Source organism: Drosophila sechellia, chromosome 3L (assembly GCF_004382195.2).
Source record: "Drosophila sechellia strain sech25 chromosome 3L, ASM438219v1, whole genome shotgun sequence".
NCBI classification, from domain to species: domain Eukaryota; kingdom Metazoa; phylum Arthropoda; class Insecta; order Diptera; family Drosophilidae; genus Drosophila; species Drosophila sechellia.
In genome coordinates this window covers 1479079-1503911 of record NC_045951.1, presented here as the reverse complement: position 1 = coordinate 1503911, position 24833 = coordinate 1479079, and the positions used below count along the sequence as shown (strand labels likewise).

The 24833-nt window shown below is 46.7% G+C and overlaps 2 protein-coding genes across 2 annotated transcripts; one reads left to right on the top strand and one right to left on the bottom strand.

Moving 5' to 3' along the window:
* The first annotated feature begins 3306 nt into the window (after positions 1–3306).
* LOC6610328 (N-alpha-acetyltransferase 30) lies at positions 3307–4428 on the top strand. The gene has a single exon (XM_002034879.2). The coding sequence runs from the start codon at positions 3335–3337 to the stop codon at positions 3968–3970; it is 636 nt and encodes a 211-aa protein (XP_002034915.1). The 5' UTR covers positions 3307–3334; the 3' UTR covers positions 3971–4428.
* Positions 4429–7225: 2797 nt separating this feature from the next.
* Positions 7226–11245, bottom strand: LOC6610326 (protein rhomboid). The gene is made up of 4 exons (XM_032718810.1): positions 10941–11245; positions 9300–9656; positions 8215–8632; positions 7226–8085 (listed from the first exon to the last, which is right to left on the bottom strand). The coding sequence occupies exons 2-4, from the start codon at positions 9633–9635 to the stop codon at positions 7772–7774; spliced, it is 1068 nt and encodes a 355-aa protein (XP_032574701.1). The 5' UTR covers positions 9636–9656; positions 10941–11245; the 3' UTR covers positions 7226–7771.
* Positions 11246–24833: the final 13588 nt, after the last annotated feature.

Here is a 24833-nt window from a genome sequence, read left to right as displayed (position 1 = left end):
GCTTTGGGGTTAAGCTGGAATTTTAAGCGATTGCGGTTTGTACACACTTACACCGATCGTTAAACTACTTGCAAAGTCAAGATGAAGCTCAAGGGTTAAAGTTTTCCAGTGGCAATGTTGCCACACGTTTTTCGGCTGATCGCAGAACTTACGGTTTCAAGTGGACGCGTCGTTTCGTTGTTCTTTCCGCGAAAATGCCCTTAAATTGGCTTAAAAAGTGACACGGAGTGAGTTTAAACCGATTCGCGTGCTGGGTGATAAGGATTGGCCATCCATCCTTATCATTTCCTTGAGTTATGACACAATCCGCGCGCAAAAAACAACAATTTCGCTTGGCGCAGCACGCGCACCTGGCAATCCTTCGTTTCGTTTGTTAACTTTGGCTTTTTCCGGCGTTTCGCGTTGCGTGTTTTTGGCCAGGACATTGGGAAAACTCGGGACAGCCACTCGGAGGAGCAGTCAACAAATCCCAATCCCGGCGGACACGGAATTTATGTTTGTTTGAGCACATTTCGCCGCCAAGTCATTCGTCAGGGTTGTCACATATTTCGCGGGGGGCGCGGGGGTGGCGCCGGGAAGAAGCAGAAAATGATGGAAAAATGCGGCAAGGCAAATGCAAAGGCAAAATGTGACAGGAACGCAACTGAGACCTCTTAGCGATCCTTCTGGACAGGAGCTGCTCCCATTGACGCTGATTAATGCGGCATTGGTGTTATTTTGGTTTGGGAAAAATACAAACCTGCACAAATAAACACCAAGTGGTAAGAGGAAGAAAAACTGGACAGAACAGGTAAGAAAATCAATGAATCCATAGAAATTTAATAATATAAGCAACTACATTAGTTTAAGTGCATTGCTATTCCTAATGGAATGGGCACTAATTATTAAACAATTATATCATTGATCCTAGTAATGTTTTAATTAACTCTGTACCCAGTCTGATTAAAAACCAGAACGTAATTTGCAGCCAGCTTCTAATGCGAATGCTACGCTAAGATACTTTTAGATCAGGTTTAATGTCAATAGACTAACTTGCTGCTCTGCAACTAACTTATTCCGCAGGAATGAAGCCAGTCTGGAGTAGTCTTTAGTGTATAAATCATATCAATCGATGCCTTCCTCCGCTCGGAATTCAACATGACCAGGACGGCAATCCTCAGTTTGTGGTGCGCAAACATGTTTATAAAAAGTACAAGTTAATATTTATGTAATTCCACAGATACGAACGGGGCGCACAAGAAGCAGAAGACGGCGGAGATCATTACATTGACATATTCATGCGGAATCGGAATCGGGGAATTCCAGGGAAGGCACAAACAATGGAGCACGCGACCATGTGGAACGGATGAGGATGAGGAGGCGTCCCACGCGACTGCCGGGAATCAACCTGCTGCCTGCAACTGGCAACTTGGAACTGGCAACCTGCGATATGCCTTTCGTCTGGCGAAGAAACCTCACACATCTCGCATCTCACATCGTCCAGTTGTCGTCGCTTTATCCGCAACATGGACATGGGGACCGGGATCGTCGGAATGCTTATCAAGGGGCGCACTTGTAGCTGTCATAAGGCCAACTGAAATATTGGCAGCCCAAACAGAGACCGAAACGGCACCAGAGAAGCAACCTCTTGCCTGGCCCCACTGAACTCCTTTCAATGAACTAACTGAATGCACTGGACAAAGAGTCCACTTGAGGTGGAAAGAAAGGGGAAGAGGCACCTGAACTGCCCCAGGACTTGTCCTCCATCCATTTATCTCACTCGACGCCAGCGACGGCAACTGCAACGGGCAAATATGGATATTTGTTGGCCTGGCCGCCTTTTTTGTGAGACGCCGCCGCCGCACTGGCTGTCCCCCACAAAACCCGCCACTTAAACCGCTTCATTAAACACTCCATGAACTCCCTTTCCTGGGCCAAGTGTCCTTATGTCCTGGCGGTGTAATTAATTTCTGCCACAGTTGGGTATTTGAAAAAGCTTAGAAATGCGGCCGAATAGACTGGGTGGGAGCGTTTTCCGTGCCACAGGAGCAATTATAAAACGGAGTCGAGTGGCGGGAATAGTAACACAAGGGGCCAGAGAAAAAGAACTCCAGCTTTATAAAGGTTTGCGGCTATGAATTCAAAGAAAGAAACTCCATAAATAGCTATGATAATACGAGAATATCATGAAAGGAGCTGCTGTAAAGATAATGCATATAAATGCATATAAATACCCGATTCCACTGTACTATTTGCAATTACGTAGAAAAAGTGTGTAGTAAACTCCGGTGAATGTGGCACAAACAAGTGTTAATCAAAGTTATCGCATTTTCTGGATCAATATGTTCGTGACGCAGAGCCAATATTAATTAAGCTAACGACTGAAGGATTTACAAAGGCCCTCTTGGACACCTTGCAAACAACGAAAAACCCGGACACAAATCAAACAAAACTGGCCTCAAATCAAAATGCGGGGTAAGTGAGCAAGCAATGTTATAGTTATAGCCGGGCTAATCTGATTTACGGCAAGAAAGTGACTTAAAGCCCGTATTGAGTTACCCCCAAAATGAGTCCTCCCACCGTGTGTGTGCTTTATGGCCTTTTAGGTTAATTGCTTCTGTTGCATTCCCTGCTCCATTAACCACTGGTCACATGAGGTCATTGCTGGGAAGCACTTCCTCATCCGGATGTAAAATAGGAAGCGGGAAAGCCAGGCAAGGCGACCGGGAAACACAATCAACCAACACGAACCTAATACACGAAATTAGTTTTCATATATGCAAAGCCAAGCCGTTTTGGCTCAGAGCTGTCACCACCACCCGCCTGGAAGCTCCCATGGATCGGGATCCACCACCACCCACCTGGTGGACACCTGTGCGTGCTTGCCGGCAATTCCGTATTCTTCGTCGACATCGTCCTCCTCGTCAGCCTGGCACAGACAACAAAGGAGCCGTCTTCGAGGCCAACTGTCAAAGTCGTGGCAGACATTTTCATAATTTTCACAGTTTCCCCCTTTTCCCGACCCGCTTTCTGTCCCAGGCGTGCTTCTTAATTGGCCTGAATGGAGCTGGGCAAAGTGGGAAGCGAGACAGGAGTCTGGGTAATGCTATTTAGAGCCTGCCACGCTGACTTTCACCTGCTGGGATTTGTGCGAGTGCCTTGCCACCAAGGTCGCGTCAGGAATTTTCACGACATTTCCACTCTTTTTGCGGCCGCCTTTGTTTTCTATCTCAATCTTTTGCGTTCGGTTCAGAAGATATGCTATTGAGTAGGCCATGTGATATACGAGTTTACAGTAAGCTTTTCCTAAAAAATCGGTTCGTTTTTTATATAAAACTTAACGAAAACGTATACAATGGGGGATGCTCTACCGAAAGCTGTTCATATTCAAAAGGAACTCTCTCACAAAGACTGCCAAGAGGAAATGGGTCTCGCACCGAAGAACCTTCCACTCTTCCCGGAGAAGATTGATCTTCCAGAGGAAGATACAGCAGCCAAGTCAGAAGGAATACATTTTTGTGTCTTCCAAGACGAGTCACAGCTCAAGGTGCTCATGGGCCTGATCGACAAGGAGCTCTCCGAACCGTACTCCATTTACACCTATCGCTACTTCGTCTACAACTGGCCAGACCTTTGCTTCTTCGCCCTAGATGGAGATCGCTATGTGGGCGTGATAGTGTGCAAGTTGGAGGCGACGAGACACGGATTGCTGCAGGGCTACATCGCCATGCTGGCGGTGGATGCGGAGTACAGGCAGCGGGGAATCGGAAGAGCTCTCTCGGAAAGGGCCATAGAAGCCATGGCGATAAGAGACGCAGCCATGGTTGTCCTGGAAACGGAGCTGAGCAACAAACCTGCATTGGCGCTCTACCAAAGTCTGGGATTTATACGGGAACGGCGCTATTTGCGCTACTACTTGAATGGCGTGGATGCCTTTCATCTGAAGCTAATGCTCCACGATTTCAACGACTCCTCCTTGAACGAGGCTTAGAAAGTTTCCACTGCTTCTGATCGGTTTCGCATTGGTCCTCCCATCTGACCTTTGCTCCGTCGCCTTCAATTAGCGCCCCAGCATGCTGCTACTTGGGTAGCCCGAAAGGACTCCTCAAATCAGGTAGATACAACTACGCCGCCTAATTGAGCCGCAAAACGGCCCATGTCGATGGAAACTGGGAAGAGTCATGCCGGGCAGGGTGATCAAACCGATCGACCAGAAGGGATAATTGCTTCTCAGGGTCAAAGTCGCGACACATTAAGGAGCAGCACTCGTCGCCTCGATAAGACTATGCTTTGATAGGTGGTCCATTCTGCGTCGGCATTCCCTTCCCGAACCATTCAAACCGATCGAGGAGATCGCAAAGTTCTCGAAGATGGGGCTCCTTCGATAGCAAATGCATTTCTGGTGGTCCTTAAGTATCTGTTGAACTAAATTATGGTTCAAATTGTCTGTATTACGAATGCCAGCTTTAGTTTTCCGAATGATGCAATAATAAACATTGGATTAAGATTGAATATTGCTCTGGTTTTCCCCACTCGAGTTGGAGTTGAACCTAACGATTGGAGCACCTCTTTCAGGTCATCGCTTCCCTTCGGAGTTCTCTGCGGAACATTGAACCCTTGGAGGTTCCCGTCGGAGGTCTTTCTGTTCGATCTGCAGATCGTTGATCTGTGATACCCACTCGAAACTTGCTACCAGCTTCCTCAGTTGAGTTCTGGATCAGTTTCGGATTCTGATTCTGGCTGTGACTCTGGTGCTCTGATGCTGATGCTGATGCTGACTCCATTCCATTCCATGCCGTGGCAGCTTTGCGCTGCGCCACTTCACCTTTCCGCCAAATGTAAACAAAACCGTCCAAAGTCAACTTTTGGGCAGGTGGCTCCCAGTCGAAGCCGCAGCTCCTGTCCACAGCTCCAGCGACCGAGCCCCGATCAGATGACATGCAACGTTGTGGCAAAATACCGCGGAGGGCGGCGAGGAGCGGAGCGTTGATTGAGTTGCACCTGCCATTCGCAGAAACGAGCTGGCCGAGATGCCAACGGGCTGAGGGGGGTCAGTTGGATGCCCGCGTTATTTATGTGGATTTTTCGGCTCCGCAGAGCCAGCTCTTGATTCCGAGTCGAACTCGCACTGGCACTGGCACTCGCACTCGCAGTTGCCGCCGTCGTCTGAGCCTGTCTGACCTCGTCCTCGATTGCTGTTGACATTGTGCCTGAATTTCAATTTGATGTCCACGAGGCGGCAGCTCCTGTCTACCATAAATCTTGCTCCTCAAACTGCCTAGACTCTCCGGGTGCGTTTCGGATGGGATTGGATTGGATTGGATGAGGTTGGCTTGTCTGTCTTCTTGCACGGCAGTTGGGATTTGGGAGTTGCAAGTGGCGGCGAGTGTCTACTCCGCCCCCTAAAATCCGAAGGCACTTGTGCTGGTGTCCCGTTTTGGAGGCACATCTGCTTTATCTGCTGTATCTCTTGTATCTGCCGTAATTGTATAATTTAAGCGGAAATTAATTGGCAGGTGCAATCAGGCAGCTCTGATTATTCACAATTACTAATTGCAGTTGGAACAGAAAAAGATGTTCTTACTCTATGTAAATTGTATTACTTTCGTACATTTTACTGTGTGAGTTTCATCAAGCTATCCAAGTGTTTTGTTAATTCTCAGATGTAATCAGGCATCTTTGATTTGGCAACGCTTCCTTGATTGTGCATCATTAATAAGTGAAATATTGGGGGATTATACCCTGTACTTTTTCGGTGAAAGTGTATGTTTGTACTTCGTATGCCTAAATTAGAGGGAAGTACATTGCTGATTGAGAATATCCTCAACAATTTCGATTAGGTGGGTAATTCGATCAGCATGTTTCTGCCTTATTTTTGTACTCAGTGCTTATTGTTAATAAGTATGCTTTAGTCGAATAAACGCTTTGATTCGCTGAAAGTCCTTCGAGTGGAATACCTATTTGGAAATTCATGGACTTAGTCCTCCTGCTGATCCAGCCGGATTGAATACCATACTCGCATGAAAATAAGACTCCTCGAGTCTTAGTAGCAGTTGCAGCCTTTCGCTTTGAATTGCCATATTTATGTGGAGCAAATATTGATTGGGTTCCCCCCAAAACTCATCCATAAATATACATGTACATACATCCGTACATCCATACATACATACATATGCCCTGAGTTATTTGCGAAGAAAACGAGAATCTCATTTATAATTTAGACATTTATTTTTGTTCAATTTTTCTCTCCTTATTTATTTATCTATAATTTTTTGCTATTTGCTTTTCTCTTGTCTCGTGCTGAACATTTCCGTTTCCTAGTTTGTTTTATTTTTTTGCTTTTTTTATCGGGTGGAGTGGGTGGATCCATTATTTTGGAAAATCGAGTATGCTATCTTGGGGTTTTGGGGCCCACAAGGATTCTATTTTGGCTTACGCTTTGCTGGCTTTTATGCCAGATTAGCTGTTTTCATTCGGCGATTACTTTGAATATTTCTCTATTTGCGTACGATATCTATCTATATATATGCATATATATATGTTCTGGCGATTTGTGTGCCTGTGTATCGGTCAATATGTCAAGTATCTTGATAATCTGCTGGCTCGATTATTTATTGCCCTTAAATTGTGGGCAAAACGAAGCGAGCCGACAGCCAAAAACTGAAAGTAAAATGCAAAATGGGAAATGAAAACGCTTTTGTATTACTTTTGTATTCTTGAAATGTTTTGATTTTGATTTTTATTTTCTTTGGCTTTTCGTGTGTATTTTTCAATTGGATATTTTTACAGTTGAATTGGTTTGTTTTTTCTCTCTTGCGTTGTTGTTGTTTTTTCGTGCTTGTTTGTGTGAATTTCACTAAATTATTAAATAAATAAATAAATAAATAGTTCGCTCAATTGACGAATTAATAAACCCTCGCTGCCCTACCATAAATAAATATAATTAGTAATACTTTCGAGTGTCTGTGTGTGTGTGTGTGTAGGGGATTACGATAAATATTTGCTCGATTTTGTAACGCATTAAGTGACTTTAAAATAATTTAATTTAATTTAACTCGATTTGCTTAATTGATCTGAATTGAATGGTTCTTTGCTGTGGTTTTCCATCGTTTTTTGTTGCTGTTGTTGTTGTTTGACTAGTGTGCGACTTAATAGTATTTACAATTTGAAACAATTTGTTAGGAGGCTAGTTATACCTAGATATATAAATATAACACTAAGTCGGAGCAGATTACGCGTATGGATGTATAAACAGTTTGATACAGTTTGCTGATGCTTCGATTCGATTCGATTCTTTTGGAGTAATTGCGGCCAATAAATACATAATTTAAGAAAACAGGCAAACCATTAATTGAAAACATGGATAATTGGTTCATTTAAATCATAGCGAGAGGCGATTAGTTCTGTTTCTCCTCCTGATTTTCATCTTGATTTTTACTTTGTTTTTACACGCGAAATAAATTCAGTCTTTGGTTCTATCACAACATTTGTTTACACGTTTCGGCTTCGGTTTATGTTCTCCTCACTCCTCGCATTTTTTCCAGTGTATTTCCCTTACTTTGTTTTTGAGTTTGTGTACTATGTTTCGGAACTGAAACGTTTAACTGCAAACGGTAACGATAACGATAATGCTAACGAAAAGCAAAAGCCAAACGAATATCGAATTAGTTTTGAACTAAATCGTTGAGTGAACTTTTCTTTTCCACCAACTCTCTGTCCCTCGATCTCTCCTGAAGCTCAAGCAGAGTCCGAATCCCTGCGAGCATGCTGATGACGCTTCCGATCCTCGCACTTAGGACACTCCCAGGTCGTGCAGCAGATGCTGGGTGATCACCTCGCCCTGCTCCTCCATCAGCTGGGCGGTCACCGTGTTGATCAGGTTGAACACGATGGCGAAGACGGTGAAGGCACAGTAGACGCCCAATGCCAGCCACCAGATGAGCTGCTCGTACTCCCGGTGACCGAAGTTCTTCAGCACCAGGAAGCCGATCGTGAGTCCTGCCAGGGCTCCCGTCAGGTGGGCAATGTACGACACCTGGGGACCCTTGGCGAAGGCGCTACCATCGAAGTATTGGGTGTAGAGAGCATAGCCCAGATCGCAGGAGACTGCAAATGGAAGAACGAAAGGGATTCAAGTTAGTTAAGTTATCGAAAATAAACATATAAAAGGAAAAGATCTGACAAATTCTGATAGATGAAAGATAGATTATAGTCATAATGAGTGGGGAAACTCACCAAAGATGACAACTGATCCGAGCTGCGTGGATGCGCTCTTCATGTGCGCATAGTTCAGTGTGATGTTGGCCAGATGAGCGGCCAACAGGGCATAGACGCCACCGCTGGCGCCCACCAGGAAGACCTCCGAGTCGACGACACTGGTGCCCAGGGATCCGGCGAAAACGCCCGCCATGTAGATCACGCCGATCCTGGCCGTGCCGTGCATCACCTCCAGGGGAATGCCGAAGAACAGCTGGATGACGATGTTGAAGCCCAGGTGGAACCAGTTGGCGTGCAGGAACATGTAGCTGAAGAAGCGCCACACCTGCAGCCGCCTGTCCGGCCGATAGACCAGCACCGAATCCGACGGAATCGGAACGGGGAGCCCGAAGTTCTGGGCGGGCATTGTGTAGCGGTCGTAGGCGAAGATGGCAATCTAAAATGGACAGAGGAGGAGGAAGGAATCGGGGGTTAGTTTGGGGCTCACACTCTGATTTATGTTGTTGCTGTCTGGCACGCGACCACGTCCCAAATAAAGTCTTATGAGAATGCTTAGGGCGAGTCCTGCCAACTTGGCAGGGCTTCAAAAACTAAACTCATACGCCCCGTGGGCCGCCCTGTTTATTTGATATTCGTGCTAGTTCCTATACGAAGCAAATTATTGCCATTACGAATGTAGAGGGCCATGCAAAAGTGCATAGAAGTACATTATATTTTAAACTCAATGTTGCAAGTTTCCATTTTCGCTATCAAACTAACAATTTCTATCATTTTCATCTTCTCATCTTCCACTGTTTTTCACATGACAATTTTGGGTCTGCCCTTAACAGAAAAAAAAACTACGAACGGTCTGGTTTCATAAACTTTTCTGTTCGCTTTTCCTTCAGCTGTTTGTTGTTCAACTTGTTTACAATCGATTTTCGGGGGCGCCAGCGAGTCAGACGCAGAAAACGAAACACGAAAAGCGAGGAAAACTCTCGGAAAACTTCCGCCCTTGGTCGCCGCCTTCCGCCCCCTATATCATTTTTATCGCTCTTGGGATGAAAGTTTGCGGCTTCTTTGATTTAATGGGTTGAGTTACTGAGCTGGCTGTGTGTGCTTACCTCAATGATGGAGATCACTAGGATGAACCAGGGCCAGTGCTGGCGGTGGACGTACTTCAGCAGGCCCAGATCCTCCGACTCCGGAAGGGGCGTGGCCGGGATGGCCTCCCGTTGCATGTAGATGTGCTCGCCCTGGCGGGTGCAGCAGGTGCTGCTGGCCGTGCTGCAATCGGTGTCGTAGGACGAGGAGTTGGAGGAACTGGAGCACGCGGCGGGAATGTCAATGATGGTCTCCTTGGCGGCGGTGGCATGCTCCTCCTCCTGCGCCGCCTCCTTCTCCTTTTCCTGGCCCAAATCCACCGTGGTTTCGTTTACATTCTGTGTTGGGGTCTCCATGCTGGCGCCGTTGAAGAAATTCTGGAGAAAGACGGAGCGCATAAAGTGTGTGATTAATTAACTTGAACCGAACAATAAACAAAAATCAATTAAGTGCATAAGTTATTCATAAAACGCAGCACAAAACAAGAGCAATTGCAACACTTCAGACAACCGGAGTGTGGGGAAATGCAGCAGAAATAAAAGAAAAGCGAAGGAAAAGCATGCCTTCTGTGGGCAAGAATTTTGTTTATGGCCTGGGACACGGATTCCGATGCCTGCAACTTCCTGGCTGGTTTTCCCCGAAGGGAAAACTGGGTCAGCTTGCGAGAGCTAACCATAAAATTTGATGGGCCAAGTTTGCGTTTCTGGTCCGAAATTAGCTGGACAAACTTGAAGATGGAGATTCTTGTGTAGCATCTCCGCCGTTACATAAACTGCACTTTCGGCCCTGAAATCATCTTCGCTAATGGCCAACTAATCAGCTAATGGCCAGGCATTATTGTAATTCATTGCCCAGCGACATTTCATCACAAATTATGTTAATCGCATTCGATTCAATTACAGTCACAGCACAAATCTTCTTAAATTCCCCAAACAATTGTTCGTCACAACAAGAAAAAAAATAACAAATTCATTGCCTTGCTCAACAAAAAAAACTTAAAAAAACGCGTTTCTCCCACTCACACTCATTGTGTCCTCTGTCTCTCTCTCTCTCTCTCTCTCCTTCGCCCAAGTCGCATTGCACACACGCACCGTTGTTGCTTTTGTGTCTGCTACCTACACTGCTCGAAAAAGTGAGTGGGTGTGCCTCTTCTCGTGTTTTTCATTTCGGTTGCCTAGCAATTTCAATAAGGCACGAAATCGCAGTCGGCCGCTTATTAATTAATTTATTTATTAACTTTAATTGCAGACTGCACCGAATGTCCATGCGAGCATGAAGAAGAGATGTCGAAAGCGGGCTTTAAGACATAATGAATTAATTCAGCGGCCTTCTTTCTGCTCCCTCCGTCATTTCTTCTCCTTTTTTTTGTCTGTTTGGTCAGAAACATAGTTTCACATGGCCCGCGGTGTAATTTGCATTTTTTATGCTTTCTGCTGCACTCGCACCCCTAAAAAACGGGCAAAGGGTGCGAGCGAGAGAGAGAGCGGGCAAGCACACAGGTTGAACAAACTCATTACGCCTCTAAGTTGAAATGCTTTTGCCGCTGTGACAATTTCTATTGCAATTTGCACATTTCTTGCATATCTTGTATCTTGTATCTCACAACTCATATTTTGTATGTTTTAGCTCTCGCGTATTTTCTCATTAGGGTCGGCGCTTACCTTAGGTCTTTCTGCCTGTCGCAATGTTTATAATCCAAAATGCGTCGGTTTCTTGTAATCCAAATGTCTTTAGTTAGCTGGCATATTCGCACGTTTTTCACTCGCTTTTTTCGGCTCGCACATTGGTAACTTAGTTTTGCTGCTCGTAAATCCAGGAGCTTGTATTCAGATATTCTTGAGATATATTCCCTGCTTGCACCCACACACACGACAATTCGAATATTTCTTTCTTTCAGTTTCAATTTCAGTTTCGAGTCGCAGTCCGACTTTCTCAGTTTGATGATCTCGCGCTCGCGGCTCGCACGCAACTGACTTACGAATGGCAAGGCAGCAGGCCTTTATAAGTGCTCGATGAACGGTGCAGTATAAGAGAGCCACGTCGAACATGTTGTGTTTTGGTTCGGTCGTATAAGTGTTGCATGGCACGTCCGGATCTGGTCTTGTGTGGGTGGGGTGCACTGCAGTCACTCGACTGCTGCAGCTCGAGGCGAGCGGTTCGAACTTCGAAGGTTCTTCGTCGCTGGTTATTCACCGGTTTCCCCATCTGCCGTCTTGCCACATAACGGTGAATGACTCATCGGGCCAGCACTTCTTGCCAATGCCAACTGACTAACAAATGCGATCTGCGCTTTGTCATGGCCCACTACGCAGATCTGAGCTCTAATCTCTGCAATGTTGCGAAATTCTAGCAAGGCCTTTGAGCTAATTGCCTTTCAGCAAAACCGATTTGAAACCGCTGGCTTTTATCATATTTTATATTATTACTAGTAATATATATTAACGTACTAAAAGTGGTTTAAGCTTTATTGCGAAACTCAGGCAGGCAAGTGCTCATTTTAGCTGTATTTGTAGGTACTAAGTCCATTGTTTTGCTGAGTTTCCCGTCGATGCCTTTAAACAAAGACAAAAAAATCAAACAAATTGGTAACACAATTAAAGACGATGATGAAATCGGGACTTGCAGTCGCTTTTTCTATAGCTTCGCACTTTCGAATAGTTTCCAGAAATTACTTCAATGTCACAATTGCTCACAATGTAAATGAAATGAGTTCCAAAACTATTTGCTGGTTTAAAAAAGTTTCTAAATTCCTCTATTAATCCGTAACCGTTTTGTTCAATAGCCAAATCATTGCTTCTATAATTCTTTTGTCTTTTTTTAAGGGAACGTGCCACAGCAAGTGGCCCAAAATGCAAATCAAGAATATAGGCTCAGCAATGCGGAACATGTTCCGGATTCGAATTCGAAACCGAGCCCCGTCTGATTCCCCTTGATTCCCCGATTCCCGGTAGGAGATCATCGTTGTCAGGGGTTTTGAATTTCACACCTTTTCCAGCGAGAGCTCCCTGGGAGGCGGGCGTTGAGCGAGCAGATAGAAATCGGTAGCAAAAATAAATATTTATACAAATTATTAGGCAGCCTGAGCCGCTGCAGTCACGAGTTCGCGGGAAAGGTCACGGCATGTTGCACAAAAGGAGTAGCTTTGGCTTCCTGGCCGAAAGGATCAGGCGACGTGGTTACGTGTTTTGCATGATAAGCTGGGAATTTACACAGATCTAATGGATAGATAGGACAAATACATACATATACATATATATGCCCATCCTGGCCAGTCATCCTCGACCTCGGCGGCAGAAACTCCCGCATGAAAAGTGAAAATATTTTCACAGGGCGCAAAAGAGAGGCGAAATGCCCAAACAGATTCAGAGTCCTCGTCCTCGTCCACTGAGATTTATGATGACTTTTTAACATGTGCGTGCAACAGGTAAGCAGTTGCACTACATGCCCATGACCAGGCACGTCATCAGCTCGGAGTTTCTCAGCGTCAGCGTGAGCTCATCTTCATCGTAAATCCTTTTTTCCCACGTTCCCTCAGGTCGAGTTCCTCCGCCCTCCATCGCTGCGTTTTCATTGTGCCAGACACGCATTGCCAGCACTCCACGGACATGGACCCAATGCACTGGCAAGGTCGCCCACCGAACCGAAGCAATCCCAGCCACCCAAAACACTCGAGCTCAAATCCAGGTAACCGAGTGGGCGTGGGTGGGCTTTTCCCACGCAGGACAGGACGTTGATTCCTGGCCCGTCGCCCGGGAATTTCCCCCAACATGTGCTCAACATATGCGAGTGCCTCATGGCATCGCGCATCAGGAAATTCCGCCCGCCACTTGCGCTTCCCGCCGCGCAGCATGGTGTCCTTTTTCCGCTTCCCGGAGTTTCGTTTCGCGACTTTTTGTTGCAGCCGCACTTGTCTTCCGCAAGTTGCGCCAAATGTTTCGCGATGTGTGTTTTTCCCACCGCATGTTTTCCCATCCTGCCCAAGGATCTTAGCACTAATCATCGGCTAGGGGCGCGTCTTTCAAGCAGCTTCTGAGAAGGCGGATGCAAATGGGAGGATGCTATCTGGATGATGCCCTGAGTCCTGAAAGCGACTCACCTAGCTGAATCCGCAGCAAAAGGGAATTTGTTTTGTCTTGTTGTTTTAATCATTTTGATTTCGAGAAGAGGAAAAGCTTATGAAATAGAATAACGACAACTTCTTGAACAAACTTCCAAACAAACAACAATGGAAATGCCAGAAGTGATGAGCGAACGATAAAGAGGAGCCAGAACTTGACGGGCCACTTGCAAATGGCAATGAGAGTGGAATTGAAAAATTGATTGAGAATGAAGGCCAATAATAATGGACAAGTAATGAGACTGTCCACAACAGCCGAAGAATCGTGGGAGTTGTGGCTCGCTTCGCACAAAAGGAGCAAGGAGTCTTGGCCGAGAAGCCAGGGAATGCTCGAAATTTATCTATTGGATTAAGGTCTCTTTTGTGGACGTCATTATGGCCAATGCTAAAGACAAATTGGAAATTTATTGTTATGGACGGAAGGAAGGAAGCGCAGCAAGGATAACAGACCAGCGAATATGCATAATAAAAATGCCAATCAATGAACTGCAACGACCCGAAGGGGTCAGTGGTGCTGCCACGATAATTGAACATAAACATTGCATTCAAGTAGCAATTGTTCAAATTATTGTGCATCCTAATCCCGAACGGAATCGAGGAGCCCAGAAACCAAAACGAACGCAGGACAACGGCATTGGGTTTGCGGTCAGTGCAGCAGCAGGACTGAAAATAAGCAGTTTGTCCGCAAAAAAGGACATTTGTATGTATGTCGGAGCCCGCTCGGAATTTGGAATGGTTCCCAGGACATGTCGACACTGGAGTTTCTGGCAGCCAAAAGGAGACACCAGTGCAAACACAAATGTTGATGCCCGCATTTCTCCCGGGCGCTGAGACAAAGGAAGGCTGGGCAGGGAGCTGGGCAAACAGGGTTTCCAATGGCCAAATCCAAATTGGCTCTGACTCCGGAGTAAGTCATCAGAATGAATAAATAAATAGAGCTTGGTGCGGCGGATAGGAAAATCAGATAATGGCCGAGAAAGAGTTCCCGGATAAACACAGAATACGAAATGTGATGGGTACATGGAAAGCAGTTTAAATAGCGATCTGCAAAGTGATGGGATACTTTGTTAATTCTTTTGCTGACACGCAAATAGAGTTTCCCAGGTGAAGATGGCTCAACCTCAAACACTTTCATCATCACATTAGCACGATCAACAGAGTTGGCTGATGAGCAAACTAACCAACTGAAACCCTTCATATAAATCACATCGTCCACACTTAAGTTGCGTCGCATTCGCATTTAATTTTAGTATTCAGCAGAACTCCTAAATTGGCAAGCGCCGCAGTTAAAAAAGGGGGAATAAAAACCGCATTCGGTTGGACTCTTTATTTTGTTCTCACCAGCCATGTTAAAAAACCCCACTCACCATCGAGGAGCACTTGACCACTGGACCACGCTCGCGAAACTCGTGGCGCTAATCAGTTTAAAGGGCGCTTGTCCACTTTGGCAATGCTTTGGTTTTAATTACGCGGCAAAAGTTGGACCTCATCCGCATGAGAAGCCCCATTCCCCCCGTCCCCCGCTCTTCATCCGCAACTTTGCAATCTGGCGAATTTTTCGCAGCAGCATCTCGCCGGGATTCCCAGTTAGTTAAAGTGCTGGCAACACATTAAAACTGCAATTCATCCGCAGCCGCAGAGGCCACACATGGAAGGGTGGATGGGGCATGAAGCAGGATGGGACAAGCAGGATGGGCCAGCAGGATGGGGCAGCAGGATGGGGAGTTTTGGATGGCCCTTTCGAGGACTACTGCTCAGCAGGGGCTTGCTGCACTAATGAACATTTTATTACAAAAGTTTGCTCGCTGGATGATGAGCGAAAACTTGTGCAAGTTGCACATCTTTTTTATAGCATTTCATTGGGATCTGGATTCTGGATTGCGGATTCTGGTTTCTGGGATTCCAAGTAGCCTGGCCGCGCAGAACTTGGCCCAATTTGAGATATTAATATGCCAAGTGGCCAGCTGAGGCAACCCCTGAGCTCCCCGTTGCCCTTGTGGAGTGGGCTGCACTTGTGCGACTTCAAATCCAGCTGGGAATGCGACTCAACCCCTTCGGCAGGAGCAGGCGGAGGTGTCTGGCGGGTGTCTGCGACCCGTCTGCACTCGTGACACCGCCGTAACCCAATACCCGGCAGCTCGGCTATTTGCTCAGCGGAACGCAGACCAGTCAGCTCTGTAATTCCGTTTTAATTTGCACGCCCGGCGTGAAGTGCCCTCGCTGCTGGCCGACGGAAATGGACACCCCAGACCAGGACAGTGTCATCCCCAAGATGAGGGGTTCCCCCACTCTGACCTTGTTTGCCCCGCTGCCCAGCGACCAAGTGCAAAGCTTAGTTTTCTCCACCACTCAACGTTTTAATTACGGATTCGAGCAAATATTGCAACCGAAAATATTTGGTCAAAACGCACGGCGAGGGGAATCTTACTGGTCGAAAGGGTTGCGGGGTCCTGGGGTTAGGGTTTAATGGGTTTCAGCTTCTAATTATGATTATTTTAATTGTGCTGACTTCAGCACCATATGAAATAGGGGTTAGTGTGTAGTTTTCTTGGTTTCATTAGAAATGACATTTGAACGATTCAAGGAACTTTTCATGTGTTGAAAAAATGTGCTGCAGGTTTATTAACCTAAGTTTAAAGTAACTTGTTCCCTACCTTTTAATCCCTTTCAATTACTTCATCAATTGCGTTGGCATATTCCCCATAAAAAGCTACACCTGGTGGTCTGTCAGCTTTGGGGGGTTAAACCCCCAGTTGCCACGGTTTCCAGAGCGAGGTCCGCTTCACGACTGAAAGCCCTCCGTTCGGGGCACTGCCATTGATGGATTATGCTGTCAATCTCTGGTAAATTGCTCCTGCAGCTTAAGCCGCCTCCCCTTGGCCGCCTGTGGCACGTGCTCCCCCTCGCGCCAGCCCCTCTTCCCCCGCTTCCGGCGACTCGACAAGTCGTCACTTGGGGGGCTCGAGTCCCCAACGAGCGGGATGGACAGGAGGAGGGCGCTTGGAGGCCTTTTCGCTCCGCTCCGTCGGCATTCATTACAAGGAGCAGGCGGCTAATTGAAAGCTGCACTCGACCCAGCTTCGAAAAACGCTCGGGGAGGAAACCGAAACCGAAACTGAACCGACTTTTGGGCAGCTGCGAAGTTATGTAAAAGGGGTTGGGGGGCTATCGCTGCGGCCTCCCCCCAAACGAAAGGAGGGGCGGTGGATACTGAAGCGAGGCAGCTGTCGATTATTGACACTGCGGTTATGAGATACAGTGCCCAAGGTGGAAAACGCTGGAGGGGGCGATCAATTGGGTTGGGCACAGAGAAAAGTAATTGCGAAGTTCAACTCTCTGAATTTGTAAACGGAATAAAAGGTTGGGAATTATAAGAGTGCGATTTGCATCAAACTATGATTTGTTTCTTAATTGAGAATATTCCATCTGAAGTTGGAAAGGATGCTGTCTTGGCAACCTATTTATGCTGCTTCGATTGCTATACTTTTTTTTCTCAGTGCAGGGGACAGGGGAGCATCGACCATCGATGAACGGCCCCAAAACAGATGCTGCCAGACGACGGCGTCGGCAATTACAACACGCGAACGAACGCAGGCCAGACAACAGGTTGGTCCTGCGACTCCAGCTTCCATCTCCGCTTCCATCTCCGCTTTTAGTTCCAGGCCCACACTTCCATCTCCGAACCGAAACCGAAACTGAAACCGAAAAAAGTTGGATAAAAAGCAACAACATCCGAAAATATCCATTGGAGCCTGGCCATCGTTTTTCGACGTGGTTTTTGCGCTTTTGTTTTCTGCTTGGTTATTTCTTTGAACATTTCGTATTTTTTCTGTTTGTGGTTGGTTAATGATGAGCCCGAATCGCCGCTTGCCGTTCGCCGTGTGGCACCGACAGTTGAAACATCCGATAACTCTGCCCTCCTGGTATGGCATCCTCCGACCTCCGTCCTCCATCCCCTAGCCCCACCTCATCGCACCGACCGACCAGCGCGATAATTGCCGGTAAAACGCCTCGCTTGGCCTCTTAAATGCTGACTCGCGTTCTTGTTGCTACGAGTTTAAGCGCTCTCGTTTTTTTCATGGAAATCGCTTAAAGTTCGGATCGCAGGGTATGCTCGATCGGGAGTTACGATACTCTAGGAACCTGAAAGCCAATGGGATTTGTATGTCTCTTGAAAAGGGTTCCTATTCCTTTTCTTTTGGGCTCCTGCTTTCTAGATTCCATGCCATATACTTTATCGATGGTCTTTAAATCACATTGGTGATATGCTTATCCCTCCAGTGATAGGGCATATTTCATTCGTGTTGGGCCACTCCATTCGCCACGCTCGCCGTTCCGCCTGGCCCTTCTGCGTTGTTTTTGTAGGCCGACTGCAATGAGCCACAAATTGCAGCTGGCGCACGGAAGCGACGCTCACGAATCCCGAAAACCCGAAAAAATCCATAACCAAACTGGCTGGCCAGGCTGCAAGTAAAAAGTAAAGCACGCGCCGCTCGCGGACGCCGCAGTGGAAGCCGTTGACCGCTGGGCCATGTACTCGGTACCGCTGCGCTCCTCCTGCCGCTCCTCCTCTGGCCGCTCCTCCTCCATTCCGTTCCGATCTGGTGCGACTCAATCAACTCCAGATGCGGTGGCAGTTGCAGTTGTTGCACCTGCCCTGCAATTGCAGCCGAGTAATTAGTGACAGATCGCTGGCGCAATCGCGTGCTGTTAATTCCGCTTTCCAATCCAACGCTTTGCCTCAATATTGAGCGGTAGAGAAAGGCAGATCCACAAAGGGGTTGTCCATCTACTGTCTACTGTTGTTACTGTGGTGCTGGAAAATCCCAGCGCTGCTCTAATCCATTTTCCCGATTGTGGAAACTCTATTTTGCGTAATAATTACTCGTTCGGTTTATGCCTCCAATCCCGAAAACCGTAACCCGGTAACCCCCTGGTTACCTGGTAAAAAAAAAAAAAAAACAAAACAAGGAGCGGAAAATCTGAGGCCTCACGCTGCGTCATTGTGTTTTCCTTTTTTCGCAATCGGGGATCAGGGAACACTGAGCAGAGGACAGGACCAGTCGGTAAATCTCCACACGCCGGCTGCCATTCTCCTGCTCACGCGCCCTGCAATTTGTCATGGCCTGACCATGACACACATTTCGGGCGGTCACGTTTATGGAAATGGCATCGTAATAGAAATGGAAGTGAGCATTTATTCGCATTCAATTCGGGTGCTTCCTCCTATTCCAGTTCCTGCTCCCTTCAATGGCCAGGGAATTAGCGATGCCGGCAATGGGCACGTTCATGCATTCGGGGATTGCGAGGATTCCGGGGATTGCGGCATCGCCTTCCACCTTTGTAGCCCTTCACGTACACGGCTAATGTCCTGTGGCGATGATCGGCTGTAAGTGGAAAATCTGTGCGAGGAACTCACACGCAGATGATAAAATAATGCTAGAAACAGTCAAAGAATCTTAAATCAGAATCTTTTTAGAGATGTGTATATGGTGGTTGATTCTTTCAAGCTTGCAGTTCTAGTAGAACGATCTAGCTTACGATCTGCAATCAACAGCTGCGATTCAGAGACTTTAATATCCCCCAATTATGAAGCATTCGAGGATGCTAAAACTTATGCTCTATTAAGGAATCAAAACGGAAGTTCTTTTGTTTTCAGTTCTGAATACGGAACTCTTGTTTGCGATCTGAAAGGCAGACGATCACTCCTCCAGCTGACTTTCTTCCCTGGCCACTTGGCTTCGTTTCGAATGAGTCGCCGTTTTCGTACCATAAACATTCGTGTTTATTGCAAATTATGGAATCAAATGAGTCTTGTCACATATTCTGTTCGTAAGGATCAGAACCCAAGCCATATGGTAGTGAGAACCTGGTTTGGTTTGGTCTAGTCTTGCGGTCCACAGCTGACACGTGGCACTCGAAGGAGCAGGGAAAGTGGATGGATGCGGATAGGGAAAGTACGGAAGGGACTCCCCAAGGAGTCCTGCTTATCACGATGCTCGGCTGCGTTGCCACCTGAGCGAGGGACTCGTGTCAGTTGTCAGTCAGTCCTTCAAGGATGTGGCAGGGAGCTAGCTCCCTTCCTAATGATGATGCTGTCAGATTTGGTCCTGGGACAACAGTTGGCTGAGTGGCCCGGCCAGGGCGGGAGTTTTCACTTTTCCGAAAATGAAAAGTGTTTCTTCAATAATTTGTAAATTTAATTTGGTTGCGGCAACAGATGCTGTCGCTCGATCCTTGATCCTTAGCTCCTTGTTTTGTTTGCGGGAATGAAAATTAGTTTTGACGCTGTTATGACGGCTGTTGCTCCTTGGGCTGCTGTTGCTCCCTGATCCTGGCCCTGATTGAGGTGCCGTCTTTTGTTGGTACCGCTGGTCAGCAACTGACCCGTGGCGCGGCCATATGGCGATCCTATAACGCGTGCCCGACACACGCTTTCCGGGAAGAGCTCCTGCTGGACCCCAGACTAATCAGCGTATTTAAAGTGAAGGGAGGCAGGCAGATACCATTGGGAAATGGATTGTCTATTTATCATTGGCCTCCATCATCGGAAGAGGGTTCTTAATTTATATGTAATCTCTGATTACAGGCCAAATGGAGCTTTCGGAGCTTCATGTTGCACAAACTATCAAATGAATAACCCATCAATAATTATAATTAGCCTGCCACATCAGTGTCTCATTAGCAGCTTATAATTCCCAACCAGTACTGCCCGAATACCCTTCAATTGGCCACCAATTATATCCCGCTGCTGTGATAACAACCATCAGTAGTCCGTCATAATGGCGCGATTAGTGCCTCCGTAATCCCCAACTGCGAATTGAAACTGATACGCGGATGCATATATATCAATTAGCTATTTGCGCCGCTCCAATTTGGCCATTTAATTGGCATTTAATGCCACATGTTCAACGGCCTTCTGTCCTGTGCTGCAAATAGCAAACTGCAAACTGCGATGATTGTGGTAATGCAATCCCTGCAAACGGATTTCGCAAATTTTGTTGGAATTTGGCCAGAGCTCGAATTGAATTTTCGGCTATTTCGGTGTGGATTCATTCAAAACTAATTTAATTAGCGTGAGGAGTCGCCAAAAGGGATTCATTCGACGTTGTTTATTTTGTGGCCACGGGACAAAGGATTATGGGAGTACAGTAAAATCCTGTCAATTGATTTAAAGTGTTTAAACAGAATGCAGCAGCAACATTTCAAAAGAGAGAATGCGCGAAAAACTGTGAAAATCATTACGAAACTTTATTTTCGCTCGAGGACTCCATTATCCTTTGGTCAACACTCCTCCGAACGGGCAGCACATAAATCCGCAATTACATCTCGTATTCCACTGCTCACCTCGCCGCTCGCATAATGCTCTTAATGCCTTCTGGCCCATACAGACATCCATTCCATATCCTGGCCACAAATTGTGAAGGCGCTTAATGAGGAAATCCTCGCTTATTAAAAATGAAATTTCGCACTTTAAATACACATCTCGCGAATGCTCGCTCCGGCTCTTCACTCAACCGATCTCCACTAGCGCTAATGGACTCGAATGGACTACACATTTCTGTATGTGCTCATCCTCCACTTCATCACAATGTACGCCCCTTTCGATTCCCGCCCCAATCGCACTAATAAACTTATTTGCACAACTAACTTGAGCAAACATTTGGGGAGCAGCCCACCAAGTACACCTTCCATCCCATGGCTCCTGCATCTGGGTGCTCGCTCTGGATGCGACTTCTTCGCCAGGAGGGCGTCTGCGGCGACTCATTAGGAAACACCTACCTCAAAGCCCCGGCAGAAAACCCAATGGATACGCCAAAAGAACTAATTAATGCCGAAACACCGAAAAGCGCGAGATAAACAAATGAAAACAAGGGGGAAATCCGTGCTTAGAGTTAAATGAATATGGGATACTCTTGGATGAGCAGCAAGGAAAATTAGTCCTTTAGTTACCTAGTCAAATTGGGTAATAATAAGTTAATTGTATACCAAGATTTACACGGCTAGCAATGATGAAAGCCAAGTTACCTTGGCTTGGTTACTCATATTTATACCATGTTTCATTGGATTTAATAGGTTAACAAGCTAAATATTTTTTTAAAATTTAAATATTAATTTCCCTAATCCCTTTATCTAAGCTTTATTACCAATTAAAAGGGCATTTTCCCGTAATGATGGTACAAAAGATGGACTTCGCTTCAGCTGGGTGTTGAGTTGGGCAGCCTTGCCCAGTTACAGCCTCCAAGAAACCGAGAGTCTTTTAATTAATAAACGGCCCGAGGAATAGGGGCTGAAGAAATGGGCGAGGATGGCGGGATGGTCTGGGTTTTCGGGACTGGGCTAATCGCTGGGATTATTAATTAGTTGCCCGTGTCGCGTCGCGACTTTGGAATGATAATTGCGGCTGTCGTTGGTCTGATTCCCGGGCTCTACAAGTTGCCGTAAGTCTGGCAAATGATTTGATTAGCCAATCAATAATGGGCGCCCCAAGTCCCCCAAATGCCCCTGGTGCCCTGCCAGCCAGAAGGAAGAACCTTCGGCGGCGGCAAAATGATTTTGTTGTCTCGCCGCAGGCCACAAAGGTGCCAAAGGAACGTGGTATGGGATTTCAGGCGCATTATGGATTTGCCTGCCCAGATCCAGCTCCTTCTGCTCCTGCTGCCCATGCTGCTCCTGCTGCTCATGCTGCTCCTTCTGCGGTGGCTGGCAAAAAGCACATAACATTTATTTATGCCCGAGACGTCGTTCTACTTCAACTCAACCGCAGGCCGTTTTGTTTTTGCTCGAAACCAGATCCAGATCACTTATTATTAATTTTAGTGGTTAAGAAAATGGGAGCTTCTCGGGTCCCCGAACTCCCTGAACTCTCCGATCGGCAGCGCCCCGGGCCCCAAAAAGGCATGCAGATGGGCAAAAGGTTCCTGGCAATGTCCACCGTCTACTGTCCACTGTCCAATGTCCCGTCTTGGCTCGAGTCGAGTCAACTCGGTGTGGTTTTGTTTGGATTGCCCTGATTCTCATGCCCTAACTCGGGGTACATTCCATTTGCAATGAAAGCTTTACATCTTTCTTATCTGAGAGATACGTACTATACACTATTTAGATACTTCTTTGCTCTTTCAAATAGTTTATAGGTTATCTTATCTGTAAAGGACTTTCCTTTGCTTTTTGCAAAACTTCAAATATTTATGTTCACCCAAATTGTCATATTCCTTTAATGGGCAACCCAGGGTATTGCGAATTTTGGTTCCGCTTAGGCTAATCCTGCCCTTTGGAGATGTTTTGTTTTCGGGGCACTTTTAATTAGTTTTGCTTTAAAGGCAACGGAGCTGCAGATATCCAGCTGGAGGGCTGCCTGCAGCTCCGGAGTCCGAGGCATAAGGCAATGGAAAGGCAAAGTGGTGCAGCATATGCGCTACTTGGAATGCGACGTCGTCATCATCACCACCGGCAGATTCCGACGCCCAGCCGCAGAGCTCACTCATTTTCCCATTCAGTTCGGGGCAACGCCCACTTTTGGGTATGCTCCAAGTTCCAAGTTCGCCAGTCTCATTTTCGGCTCTCTCCTGGTCTTTTTTTTAATAGTCCTCCATTCGCCATATACGCAAATCGATTAAAATTGCGGACCGCAGCAGCGTCCAGCGGACTGGAATCGAATGGACACTGGGTTCGCAGTTGCGAATTGGGATTGAGCCTGGGCTTCGGCCTCAACTTCGGCTTGGGTTTGGACTTGGCTGCGGGTTTGGGTTCCTGGATTTGGACCTGGACCTGGACACACACTCGTATTTAAATGCCAAGTGAAAAACTATAGCCAATTACTTTAAATTAGTGTAATTCCCATGGTATGGCACCGCTGGTTTGGCTTGGATTGGATTGGATCGGATCGGTTTGGTTGTGAGTATTCGTTTCGTTTCGTTTGGGCTGCCTTGTGCCCACTCCACTCCCCTGCTGCCCTGCTCCACTCTGCCCTCTTTGAATTGTTGTATTTATAATTTTAGAAGCGAACCCTGTGCCATTTGGTATTGGTCCATCTGGCCCGCGGGTGTAATTTTAATTTCTGCAGTCCCACTCCTGTGGCCTCCCATCCGCCACTGCCCATCCATTCCGATTGGTCCTTGTGGCCGGCTCAGCTGTTTAGAGGCGCGTAATTGCCGTGCGTCTAAGCCCCACTGTCCACCGGCCACCAAGATCCCAGATCTGCGCTCCGTTCTCCGCGTGCCGTGCTCCACTTCGTGTCACAGGTGGCTGCCGCAGTGGCCCCCACTCCTTGCCTCCTCCGACCGCTTTTAATAACTTTTTATTCGCATTACCCAGCATGCAAATGACAGCCGCAGGGGTGTGATGAACTAGGCCAAGGAACGAGACTGGGGGAGAATGTGTGGCTGTTCCAAGTAGTAGTTATTAAGCAACTGCCTCTTCTGCTTGGAAAACTTATGTAGTAAATTAACTGCTTACTGGCTTAACTTGATTTAACTTCATGTGGTTAAAGGGTACACTTTCAGTCTTATCCTGTGCAACTGCTGCAGCTCTTGGGCTCTTTCACTTTTCGATCAGTTGCACTGTGGGAAAATATGTAGAAGCTGGCAATCAATGTCCAAAACTTTGCCCCACGGCCATGACAACTCGGCTCGATTTATGGGCCTACGCCCCGGAGTCTCCTTTCGGCCCCCTCCAAATCGGGCCAAAACACAACGGCGAACTGAACCCATTTCAGCGGTCTAAGGAAACTGGCCAAAGCTGCAGTTTCTCATGGCTTAGATTTGTGGCAATAATTGATTTTAATTTATGTGGTAGAGAACCGATGCAGTGGTGTCCATTGCCGAGGGAGGGCAGGGAATTCCTTAACGTTTTGTTAGTGATATCTGGATATCTATGGTACTAAAATACTCACATGACAACCTAATATTTTGGCCAACTACTAGTTAATTAGAGATTGATCTTTAAGCTATATATTCCTATGTGTGGTAACTAAATAAGTTATAAATGAACTCAACTCCACATTCTCATGAAATTCATAGTAAAAGTTCAAAGTAACCGTTTCGAAATAAAAGTTAGTCAACAAATAGTTGCTGGCTAATCCTGTTAGTTGGCAAAAGTTATCGTAATAATTTTAGTGGCAGAGAGTGACTTGCTGGCAGGGTTCACCGTAGCGTATAATTGTCGGGGTCACCAATTTTGATGGCCCATCCGCCCCTGACTTTTCGACCCGGCCAAAAGATAAACAAGCCAAGTGGCCAGCTCCAGATGGGCAGAAGCCCCCTGAAAGTCACAGCCGCGTTACTCGAGTGTAACTTTGCCTAATGAAATTATGAGGCATTTCTCAGCTTTTTGGCCTTTTTCCATATTTATTTTTTTTTGGCAAGATGTCTGTTCTGCGGCCGAGCAAATTAACGCGACGCGCTGGGAAAGCACTTGGAAAGAGGTTAAAATTCCGAGC

Bases quoted from the DNA above. Each gene is read 5' to 3' on its own strand.
- LOC6610328 (XM_002034879.2), top strand. From the start codon at position 3,335: ATGGGGGATGCTCTACCGAAAGCTGTTCATATTCAAAAGGAACTCTCT.
- LOC6610326 (XM_032718810.1), bottom strand. From the start codon at position 9,635: ATGGAGACCCCAACACAGAATGTAAACGAAACCACGGTGGATTTGGGC. The intron at 8,633-9,299 runs GTAAGCACACAC...TGTCCATTTTAG, and splicing joins TAGTGATCTCCATCATTGAG to ATTGCCATCTTCGCCTACGA. The intron at 8,086-8,214 runs GTGAGTTTCCCC...TTCCATTTGCAG, and splicing joins CGGATCAGTTGTCATCTTTG to TCTCCTGCGATCTGGGCTAT.